At 41.6% G+C, this 12207-nt stretch overlaps 1 protein-coding gene across 3 annotated transcripts in view; it reads left to right on the forward strand.

Moving 5' to 3' along the window:
* zdhhc17 (zDHHC palmitoyltransferase 17) overlaps positions 1-12207 on the forward strand; it is a 150605-nt gene that overhangs the window by 122448 nt on the left and 15950 nt on the right. Inside the window, exons 9-11 of one of the 3 annotated variants that reach the window (XM_043708813.2) lie at positions 822-964; positions 2031-2131; positions 5403-5527. In XM_043708813.2, the coding sequence (XP_043564748.2) occupies positions 822-964; positions 2031-2131; positions 5403-5527 (369 nt within the window). The remainder of the gene's footprint in view (positions 1-821; positions 965-2030; positions 2132-5402; positions 5528-12207) is intronic. The other 2 variants (XM_087996951.1, XM_087996952.1) reach the window with 2 other exon arrangements.

Here is a 12207-nt window from a genome sequence, read left to right on the forward strand (position 1 = left end):
TTCTCCTGCAGCTTTGTTCTTTAGTCTTTATCTGCTCCTAACCCAGGGACAGCTGAGGGCCATTGTAAAGGCTTGCTGTTGTTCAGGCTAGACTTGGCCCCCTGTTGCTATGGATCCAACTAAAAAGCATCCCTACATTCCCAAAATTATGTTTTAAGAGCTTTTAGCATTTACTTAGAGGTTTGGTAGTTCAAAATAAACTGATCAAGAAATGGATGAAAGTTTCATTTACACCTTATAGTCATGATTAATCTTTGGTTAGTGGCCTATACAAGAGGTTGAAACTTTATTGCTGGAACAGCACAGCAGGTCAGGCAGCATCCAGGGAACAGGAGATTCGACGTTTCGGGCACAGGCCCTTCTTCAGGAATGAAGAAGGGCCTGTGCCCGAAACGTCGAATCTCCTGTTCCCTGGATGCTGCCTGACCTGCTGTGCTGTTCCAGCAATAAAGTTTCAACTTTGATCTCCAGCATCTGCAGACCTCACTTTCTCCCCGCCTATACAAGAGGGACAATGCAAATTTGTAAATGGGACTGATTGCATGTAAGACAGTAATATTTTCATATTTGCATCATGGAGTTGGAAAGATGACACTTATCTTTTGATTGAACTGAACATGGATGAGACAGAGTGCATTTAGTGACTTGGACACACGCAGCAAGTATTTTGTTGAATGCCTTCACCTGTTCATTTGTATATTCATTATTGTACCACTGAAAAACAAGGGTTGACTTTACTGAGTTTGGAATTTTTCTTGGAATTTAAAAAAAAATTTGTTTTCTCTTATTATCAAATTTTACTGCATTTTTCTTTGCAACAGGAATTTCGTCAAAAGGTGATGCTGGGGACTCCATTTTTAGTGATCTGGTTGATGGGATTCATAGCTGACCTTGACATTGATTCCTGGCTAATAAAGGGACTGATGTACGGTGGAGTCTGGGCAATGGTACAGTTCCTGTCAAAGTAAGTGATGGAAGTGAAAGTTCTCAATTTGAGACTTTTATTTCCTGTTCAGTCAATTTTCCATATTGCTCTGTAAACATATTGCTGTTCTTAAGTTCAGTCTGATATTTATATTCAAGTTGATTACAATCCATTCTATATATCAATTATGATATGTGTCATGTATTTTGTGTAGAACTTTAGGAAAAGACAGTAAATTATGTTGAGTTCTGCACTAATCACATGGTATATTTATCCTTTGAGTCATCAGTTAGTACAAGTATCCTAAGAATTATATCTTTTAAATGCAGAATGAAAAACATACACTGTTAAAGTACCCCTTTCATACAGTGGTGTAAATAGTGACAAAAATAGAAATTGCTGGAAAAGCTCAGCGGCTCTGGAAGAATCTGTGGACAGAAGTCGGAGTTAATGTTTTGGTAGCGTGACCCTTCCTCAGAACTGTAATTAGTGATCTGTTGTCCTAAAATATATCTGAGGGACTTGTGATCAAACACTGTCAGAGAGTTTAGACTTATTGCCCTTGACATCAAGGCAGCATGTGACTGTGTGTGGCATCAAGGAACCCTGGCAAAACTGGAATCAAGGAGACTCAGAGGAAAACAATCGGCTGGTTGGAGTCGTAACTGACACGAAGGAAGATGGTTGTGGTTGTTGGAAATTAGTGATCTCGGCTCCCTGACACATCTACAGCAATTCCTCAGGGTAGTGTCCTCGGTCTTCAGCTGCTTCATCAATGACCTTCCCTCCATCATAAAGTCAGAAATGGGTGATTGTACAATATACAGCACCATTTGTCATTCCTCAGTTACTAAAGTAGTCCAAGTCCAAATGCACACTCACTGAGCAACATCCAGGTTTGAGCTGACAAATGCCTTCTTCTGAGTTGTGACCAATCTGTGATTCCAATCAGTGTGGGTAGGACAACAGCTCTCAGATTGTAAACAAAACACAGCAAAAAGTACACTTATTTAACCCATTGTCATTGTACATGAGAATCTGGAGACAGTGATAGCAGTGAAGGCAAGAACAGCATGAATTGTAATAACATTATTGTTTCTTTCAGATCATTCTTTGATCACTCTATGCACAGTGCGCTGCCTCTTGGAATTTATCTGGCAACCAAATTCTGGATGTATGCTACATGGTTCTTTTGGTTGTGGTCTGATATCCTTTTCAAGTCTCTCTGATTATTCCTTTCCCATGAGTTTCTCACTTGGTGAAGCTTGGTGGTGGTGTTGGTGGGGAGGTGGCGATTCGTCAAGTACCAATTAGGAAGATGCATTTATCCAGCTCTTTTGGGTTTGGTATTCTGTCTTGTGTTATGAATGGATGATTCTAAAGTCCAAGTACTGACCCAGAGTCCTCAACCGCTCATCATATGACAAGCCCTTGATCCCCAGGTTCATTCTTTTCAACCTCTGGATTCTCTCCAACTCCAGCAATCTTTCCTTAAATACTGAGCCCAAACTGCTCACAACAATCCAAATGCAGTCTGACCAGAGCTTTGTACCACCCCAGCAGTACATCTCTGCTCTTGTATTCTCGACCTTTTGAAATGAGTACTAACATTGCATTTACCTTCCTAACTGCCAACCGAACCTGCATGTTAACATTAAGAGAACTGGAGATTGCAAAATCCCTTTGTGCTTCAGGTTTCCGAAGCCTTTCCCCATTTACAAAATAGTGTACACTTCTATTCATCTGACCAAAGTGCATAATCTCTCACTTGCCCACATTCTCTTCCATTTGTCACTACTTTGCCCACTCTCCCAGCCTGTCCAAGCCCTTCTGCAGTATCTCTGCTCCCGCAATACTACTCGTCCCTCCACTTATCTTTGTGTCATCTGCAAATTTAGCAACAGCGCCCTCAGTTCCTTTGTCCAGATCGTTAATGTATAATGTGAATAGTTGTGGTCCCAACACTGATCCCTATGGAATTCCACTGGTCACTGGCTGCCATCCATAAAAAGGCCCCTTTATCCCAACTGTCTGCCTTCTGCCAGTCAACCAATCCTCTATCCACAACAGTACCTTTGACCCTAACATTAGATTAGATTAGATTTTTTTAGATTAGATTACATTACAGTGTGGAAACAGGCCCTTCGGCCCAACATGTCCACACCGACCCGCCGAAGCGCAACCCACCCATACCCCTACATTTACCCCTTACCTAACACTCCGGGCAATTTACCATGGCCAATTCACCTGACCTGCACATCTTTGGACTGTGGGAGGAAACCGGAACACCCGGAGGAAACCCACGCAGACACGGGGAGAATGTGCAAACTCCACACAGTCAGTCGCCTGAGGCGGGAATTGAACCCGGGTCTCAGGCGCTGTGAGGCAGCAGTGCTAACCACTGTGCCACCGTGCCACCCACAACATCATGGGCTCTTACCTTATTTTGCAGCCTCCTGTGTAGCACCTTCTGGAAATGTAAATAGATGACATCCGCCGACTGTCCTTTGTGTAACTTGTTTGCTTCCTCCTCAAAGAATTCTGACAGATTTGTCAGGCACGAAACTCCCCACTCACTTTACTATTACTTGTTTGGGAAACTTGAATCACCTCTGCTGAGCTCTTCCTCCTTTAACGCTTTCCATCATTTTCCATAATTGCAATTGAACACACCTCCCCCACTGTTTAGTTTAATGCCCAATCCACAGCCCAAGGTAAATGATTTGCCAAAACTCTGGTCCCAGCATGATTCGGGTAGAGCCAATCCCTCCTTCCCCCATACTGATGCCAATGTCCCATGAACTTGTACCTGTTTCTCCCACACCAATCTTTGACCCACATGTTTTCCTCTTGAAGCTTGTTGACCCTGTTTCAATTTGATTGTGGCACAAATCTAGTCCAGAGAGTATTACCTTTTTGACTTTGCTTTCTAATTTAGCCCTTAGCTGCTCATATTCCCTCAGCCAGGCCTCTTTCCTTTTTCTACTGATATCATTGGTACCTACTTGGACCCTGACAACTGGATCTTTGCCTTCCCACTAAACATTCCTCTGCAGCCCAGGTGAGCTATCCTAAACCTGGGCACCAGGCAGGCAACACAACTCTCAGTATTCTCAATCCTGGTCATGGGGAGCAGTATCTATCCCCCTGACTATACAAGTCCTGATTACCACGACATTTCTCTTTTCTCCTACCCTTGAATGGTTCCCTGTACCATTGTGCTATGGTCAGTTTGCTCATCAGCCTTACAGCCCCCTGCTCTCATCCACACAGGGAGCAAGAATCTCAAGCCTGTTAAGACAAACTCAAGGCTGAGGCTCCTTCAGCATCACCTCCTGGATCCCTTTACCTGCCTCGCTCATAGTCACACTCCCCTGACCCTGACCACTGACTGAGTTCGATGCCTTTAACCTAAGGGATGTAACTGCCTCCTGAAACAGTGTCCAGGTAACTCCTCCCCTTCCCTAATGTATGGCAGTGTTTGAAGCCCAGAATCCAACTCATCAACTCTGAGCTGGAGTTTCTCAAGCAACCAACACTTATTACAGATGTGGTCACCATGAACCACAATGGGATCCAACAGCTCCCACATCATGCGGGTACAACACATCACCAGGCCCTGCAGCTCAGTTTTGTTAACTTTGTTCTTAATTTGATTTTAAAAACATTTGTACTTGTCTTTTAGTTTATTATCTGTAAATGTTTCCCTCATTTACCTTCAAACTGAAAGTAACCTAGAAAAGATAGTCAAATTAATAGCTATCACCAAGCACTGATCTTATGGTTTACCTATTGTGTCACTTCCTTGTGCTGGCCCCCTGATCTTCGGCTTCAATTTATTCTGTTTAAAAAAAAAATCACAAGCTAAGAGCCAAAAAACACAAGCAAAAAGTTTTTACTCTGCACTGAGTTTCCATGCTGCTTCCCAAATCCCTAAACTACAAACTCATTTGGGCTATGTCTCAGTCCAGATGAGGTGTCTCCTACTTGACTGTGAGAAGTTTACTGATACGTATTGAACATTTTGGAAGCACAAATTATAGAACTAACTATTGTAAAGCTTCAATGTCATGGAAAGGAAGGATAAGGTGGGCGGCAGGGTGGCACAGTGGTTAGCACTGCTGCCTCACAGCGCCAGAGACCCAGGTTCAATTCCCGCCTCAAGCGACTGACTGTGTGGAGTTTGCACATTCTCCCCGTGTCTGTGTGGGTTTCCTCCGGGTGCTCCGGTTTCCTCCCACAGTCCAAAAACGTGCAGGTTAGGTGAATTGGCCATGCTAAATTTCCCGTAGTGTTAGGTGAAGGGGTAAATGTAGGAGAATGGGTCTGGGTGGGTTGCGCTTCGGCGGGTCGGTGTGGACTTGTTGGGCCGAAGGGCCTGTTTCCACACTGTAAGTAATCTAATTTAATCTAATCATAAACCTTACAGTTCTAGACTTTGGTCTCTAAGCCTTTAATTCCTTAACACCAAAAGAACATCTCCCTGTTCTGTCAGTTCACCTCCCATTTCTTGTCAATAGTGTAGGACTTTTCTACAATTTTGGAAAGTCGTGGAAGTCAGACCCAGGAGTCATTAAAGCTACAGAAGAGCAGAAGAAGAAGGTAAGGGGCAGAAGATGGTTTGTAGTTCCAACAAGTGTAAACCTTGCATTACAATCCATGAAAATACTGTTCAAGGAAACATTGGGTTACAGTAATTGTGTCCCACACTTACTCATCACTCACACTATTGAATAATGTGTGGCTAAATTCCATCCTATTTAGAAGCATGTACTAATTAAAAGGAATGCTATACTTTGTGTTGAATTACTATCACACCAGTGTTTCTTTTGGCATATTCTGTGGTTGCAGATAGTTGTAATTTTAAGTCCCAGAAATGAATAGAAACCCTTTCTCTTTGGCTCATTTTCTGTGTTTTTAAGCACATAATTTAATTGATCTGTGTTTAAAAGCTATCCTTCGAAGGATCGCAAGTTCTGAATGAAACTTTCTTCTATTTTTGCAGTTTTATGTGTTATAAGGCAAAGGTTGACCCCATCCCCCCACTGTGAGAACTAAAACAGAAACACCTAAAGAGGAGCACCTCTCCCCATAATTTATAAGAGGAGTGTGAAAAGTGGTGTAATCTGCCTTTCAGCAATTTCTAGTGGTTAAGTAAAAGTAAATCCCTAACATTCAATTTAAAATCAACAAGTAACAATTTACTTATCTAATTCTAACAGTGAACAAATTAATTAGAATACTAACAAATCGAATAAGTCCCTTCTACCTACTAACTATTCCCGAGTAAAACAAGATTCTAACGGTATGCTGTTCCAATAAACACAAGCCCATTCATGTACAAAAAATTAGAATTAAATCTGTCGAAATTACAGCCAGATTGTGTCTTCTGGAATGTTCTGTGCCTTCTCCCATCGAGTCCTCTGTCAGGAACACTTCATAGAACATATAGAACAGGCAGCGCAGAACAGACCCTTCGGCCCTCGATGTTGCGCCGACCTGTGAACTATTCTCAGCTCGTCCCCCTACACTATCCCACGATCATCCATGTGCTTATCTAAGGATTGTTTAAATCTCCCTAATGTGGCTGAGTTGACTACATTAGCAGGTAGGGCATTCCACGCCCATACCACTCTCTCAGTAAAGAACCTGTCTCTGGCATCTGTCTTAAATCTATCACCCCTCAATTTGTAGTAATGCCCCCTCGTACATGCTGACATCATCATCCTTGGAAAAAGACTTTCACTATCTACCCTATCTAATCCTCTGATCATCTTGTATGTCTCCAACAAATCCCCTCTTAGCTTTCTTCTTGCCCAAGACACTCAGCCTTTCCTCATAAAACCTTCCCTCCAGACCAGGCAACATCCTGGTAAATCTCATCTGCACCTTTTCCAATGCTTCCACATCCTTCACGAAATATGGGGACCAGAACTGTACGCAATATTCCAAGTGTGGCCGCACCAGTGTTTTGTATAGTTGCCGCATGATATTGCGGCTCCGGAACTCAATCCCTCTGCCAATGAAACCTAACACTGTATGCCGCTTTAACAGCACTATGCACCTGGGTGGCAACTTTCAGGGATCTATGTACGTGGACTCCAAGATCCCTCTGCGCATCCACACTACCAAGAATCTTTCCATTGACCCAGTATTCTGCCTTCCTGTTATTCTTCCCAAAGTGCATCACCTCACATTTAGCTGCATTGAACTCCATTTGCCACCTTTCGGCCCAATTCTGCAGTTTCTCCAAGTGCCCCTGCAACCTGTAATATTCTTCCACACTATCCACTACTCCATCGACTATAGTGTAATCTTCAAATTTACTAATCCATCCACCTATGCCTGCGTCTAAGTCATTTATAAAAATAACAAACAGCAGTGGACCCAAAACAGACCCTTGTGGCACACCACTAGTAACTGGGCTCCAGGCTGAATATTTTCCATCAACCACCGCTTGCTGCCTTCTTTCAGAAAGCCAGTTTCTAATCCAAACTGCTAAATCACCCTCAATTCCATGCCTCTGCATTTTCTACCATGCCTACCATGTGGAACCTTATCAAAGGCTTTACTGAAATCCATATATACCACGTCAACTGCGCTACCCTCATCTACATGCTTGGTCACCTTCTCAAAAAACTCAGTGAGGTTTGTGAGACACGACCTGCCCTTGACAAAACCATGTTGACTATCTGAAATCAAATTGTTGCTTGATAGATGATTATAAATCTTATCTCTTATAATCCTTTCCAAAACCTTTTGTACAACAGAAGTAAGGCTCACTGGTCTATAATTATCTGGGTCATCTCTACTGCCTTGCTTGAACAAGGGCACCATATTTACAATCCTCTAGTCCTCTGGTACCAAACCTGTAGACAATGACGACTCAAAGATCAAAGCCTCTGGCTCCAACACCTCCTACCTGCTTCCCAGAGAATCCTCTGATAAATCTCAACCAGCCCAGGGGACTTGTCTACTTTCACTCCTTCTAAAATTGATAACATCTGTTTGTAACTAACCTCGATCCTTTCTAATCTAATATCTCGTACCTCATTCTTTTTCTCTACAATATTCTCCTTTTCCTGAGTGAAAACCAATGAGAAATGTTCGTCTACCACCTCTCCGATCTCCACAGGATCCACACTCAACTTCCCACTTGTTTTTGATTGGCCCTATTTCTACCCTAATTGTCCTTTTATTCCTCACATACCTATAGAAAGCTTTAGGGTTCTCCTTTATTCTATTTGCTAAAGACTGCTTGTGTCCTCTCTTTGCTCTTCTTAACTCTCTCTTTAAATCCTTCCTAACTGATCTGTAACTCTCCATCGCTTCATCTGAACCATTTGAATTTCCTCTGATTCTTCTGTCAGGGACGTCTTTTTCTAGCATTAGTGACTTGTTTTTAGATGGTACTTTCTCTAATACATAGATGACTATGAGAGCTAATTTCCCGAGAGAGTGAGCTGAGAGCTGTTAGCTCTGGGGTCTTTGTCCAGCTGCCCTCTTCTTTTATACCCTTCATGACATATCAGTTTCTCAAAATAGGATTCATCCTATGTTGTCGACACCATTAAATTTAAATTTAATAGCTTTTTGGTATCTCTGTGCCTGGTTGAAATTGATTGGCTAAATTCAAAACCTGTTGTCTTGATAAACAAAATCTGCCACTTTGCCTGCTAACAATAGGACCTTTCGAAATGAATGTTGGTGCAAACTTTGAAGCTGCTCACAGACATCCATTTTAACTTGAAGCACTGACAAAACATCATCTTTTAAAGGGACTATGCAATGCTATCCCTCCTTTTACAATTTTACAAACACCAAATTTCTGATATCCTGTCTTCCAATTTACATTAACTCTACCCAACTTCGCAACATATGATTCATCAAAGCTAGAGGGGCCATTGTGGCTTCATCTCTTTGATTGACTGCCACCCTAACTGGACTATAAACCCAACACTAAATTAAAACAGGGACATCCTGTTTTTTGTTATTTAATATCCTTTATTTACCGTTGCTTAGCTGTGAGAGGCAACAATATCTTTGTCTGATGCGTGAACTTATTAAGTTTAGACAGGGTGTTAATCTGTGATGTACTGATGGCTCGGGTGGCTAACGGCAACACTTTGCTGTCAGAATTGAAAAGAGTTGAGGATTTCTTGTGGGTACTCTGAGAGTCTGGCTACATGTGACTGCAGCCCTCAAGCAATGTATTTGACTTGAAATTATCATCTGAAATTGCCTGCAACCACTCAGTTGCAGCAGTTTCTTCGAGACAAAGGACTGAAGGGTTATGAGAGGCAGACACAAGTGGAGTTGAAATCAGGGTCAGGTCAAGGATGATCTTATTAAATAAGGGAACCAAGCTCAAAGGCAGATGACTTACTTCTGCTCCTGTGTTATTATGAAGAGACATATAGCAAATGCTGATTTTGCTCATGAAAAGAGTGAAAAATAATCTCCTGTTCACTTCAATCACTCCCTGTGGTAGTCTGTTCTGCTTTCGCCACTCTTTGATGAAGACCTTTCTCCTGAATTCTCTATTGCATTTCTTGGTGATTATCTATTTTGATGGTCTCCAATTATACTCTTCCCCACAAGCAAACATTTTCTATGTTAACACTTTTGGAAACTTTCAGACTTGTACACACCTTGAATAGGTGACGCCCACAACCTCCTCTTTTGAAGAAGAACTAGACCCAACTGTTCTCTGGCTCTTCTGAAAGGTATGGCCTCCCCCTATAGTTCAGTATCATCCCTATAAGCCTCTTTGGGTCTTCCTCACTGTTTCCTTTTAATAACAGTGACCAGGACCAAGCTGAAGGTTAAAGGGTGATCTGATCAGAGTCTTCAAGATATGAACAGGAAAAGACAAAGTAGGTAAAGATAAACTACTCCCACTGGTTGGAGCTCTAGAACTAGGGCCAGACCATTCAGAGGAGATGTTGAAAAACACTTCTCCACAGGGTGGGAGAAGTTTTCTTTCTTCCATAAACAGCAGTTGATGCTGGATCATTTATTAATTTTAAATCTGAGATAGATAATGTTTTGTAAGCAAAGGTATTAAAGGGTATGGGCCTAAGACAGGTATATAGAGTTGGGCCATAATCTCACTGAATGGCGACAGAACAAGCTCAAGGGCCTAAAGTTGGATTCAAGTTTTGCATAGCTTCCCTACTTTTCAAATGTAGAATTAGGGCCTCGGCTTGATTTGGATTTTTTGAATGGCTGTATTGATCTTGTCAAACCCTTTTTGATTTGTGTTTCTATATTCTCATGTGCCTTCATATTTGGATTCTTTTTGCTAATAATACCTGACCATTTTATTTTTATCATTGAAATGTGATACTTCATATTCATCTATGCTGAAATTAATTACTAATTTTATGCAGTAGATGTTGAGCACTTGAGAGACACAATGACATTAGGCAAATGATTCTCCAAATCTGTCATCCTGGGGGATTTAGTATTATTGGGGTAAAATAATTAAATAAAACTAAGCAAGGTAATAAGTGACTCCGAAAATGAGTTATAAAACCTGCCACCATGATAAGGAAAATGGCCACATCACCCCTGTATCGCTTGATGCAGACCAGGTTAATTCATTGCTCAAATATTTCTGTCTGATCTAATAGCACAGATTTTTTAAAAAAAACTAACTTGTAAGTAATGTCGGTTGCATTTCTTACATTTTGGAAACATGAGAGCTCGGAGATGTAATTCCCAACCTCAGCGACAAAGGATCAGGTGCATTGTGGCAAGGACAGAACAAAATATCCACAGTTAGATTTGTAGAGTAATACAGCATGGAAACAGGCCTTTCGGCCCACACTGGTCCATGCTGACCATGGTGCCCATTCAGCTATTTCCAGTTGCCCACATTTGGTCCATATCGCTCGAAACTTTGTTTTCCATGTACCTGTCCAAAATTTTTTAAATGTTACCATTGTACTGCATCAACCACTTTCTCTGGCAGCCCATTCCAGATACGTACCACTCTCTGTGTGAAGAAGTTGTCCCTCAGGTCCTTCTTAAATCTTTCCCTTCTCACCATAATCCAATGCCCTCTAGTTTTCAATTCCCCAACCCTGGGAAAAAGACTATCTGCATTCATCCTATCAATGCCCTTCATGATTTTATATACCTCAATAAGGTGTATTGTCCTATGTTCCGAGAAATAGAGTCCTATCTTGGCCAACCTCTCCCAATAACTCAGGCCTACTTCTTCTGGCAACATCCTCGTAAAACTTCTTTCCAGATTAACTATGTCTTTCTATAACAGGGTGACCAAAGCTGTACACAGTACTCCAAGTGCAGCCTCACCAACGACTTGTACAATTGTAACATAACGTCCCAACTCCTATACTCAATGCTTTGACCAATGAAGGCCAGCATGCTAAATGTCTTCTTGACCACGCTATCTACCTGTGATGCTGCTTTCGATGAACAATTTCCTTCTACTCCGAGGTCCCTCTGTTCCACTCCTCATTAAGTCCTACCTTGATTTGACTTTCCAAAGTGGAATACCTCACACTTCTCTTGTGTTGAATTCCATTTACCAGTCCCATGTGAATGAGCCTGAACTCCAAATCCTCAATTAACAGCATAAGAACTAGGATCAGGAAGATGCCATTCAGTCCCTTGAGCCTGCTCTGTCATGTACTCTGTAATATTTATACTCTGTTATAACAATAGATGCTAAAATTCCAATTACCCTCCATTTTCTGCATTCACAGAAACATTTCCAAAGTCTGTGGTATTTTCTGCAATTCATGCACAAAGCCACCCAGATTCCTTACTGAGGTATTTTGAAGTTTCTAGCCCATTTAGACATGTTGCTTTTTTTCATTCTTCTGATAAAAATGGATAATCTCGCATATCCACAATAACTTCATCTGTCAAACTTTGCCCATTGCCCTCACCTATCCATATCTATTTGTAAATTTCTTAGTTCTTCCATGCATCTTACCTTCCCACTTATTTTAGTGTCATCTGCATATTTGGGCAATGAATGTTTTATCCCTGTATCCAAGTTACAGCAATAGATTGTAAAGATGAGGTGCAAAGACTGAGCCCTATAGTCGGCTACTAGTTGCAGTTTGCCAGCCAGAGTCTCTGTGTATTCTGTTGGTTAGTCAGTCCTCTCTCCAAGCTTACATATTACCTCTAACCTGTGTGATCATTTTGTGATGCCTTCAAGTGCCTTCTGAAAGTCCAGAGATATGTAGTAATTGATTCCAACAATTTCCCAATGACACATGTTAAACTGACAGCTCTGTAGT

This window comes from Chiloscyllium plagiosum, unplaced genomic scaffold (assembly GCF_037043375.1).
Source record: "Chiloscyllium plagiosum isolate Xiang-an unplaced genomic scaffold, Cpla_swu_hap1 HiC_scaffold_19, whole genome shotgun sequence".
In the NCBI taxonomy this organism is placed as follows: Eukaryota; Metazoa; Chordata; class Chondrichthyes; order Orectolobiformes; family Hemiscylliidae; genus Chiloscyllium; species Chiloscyllium plagiosum.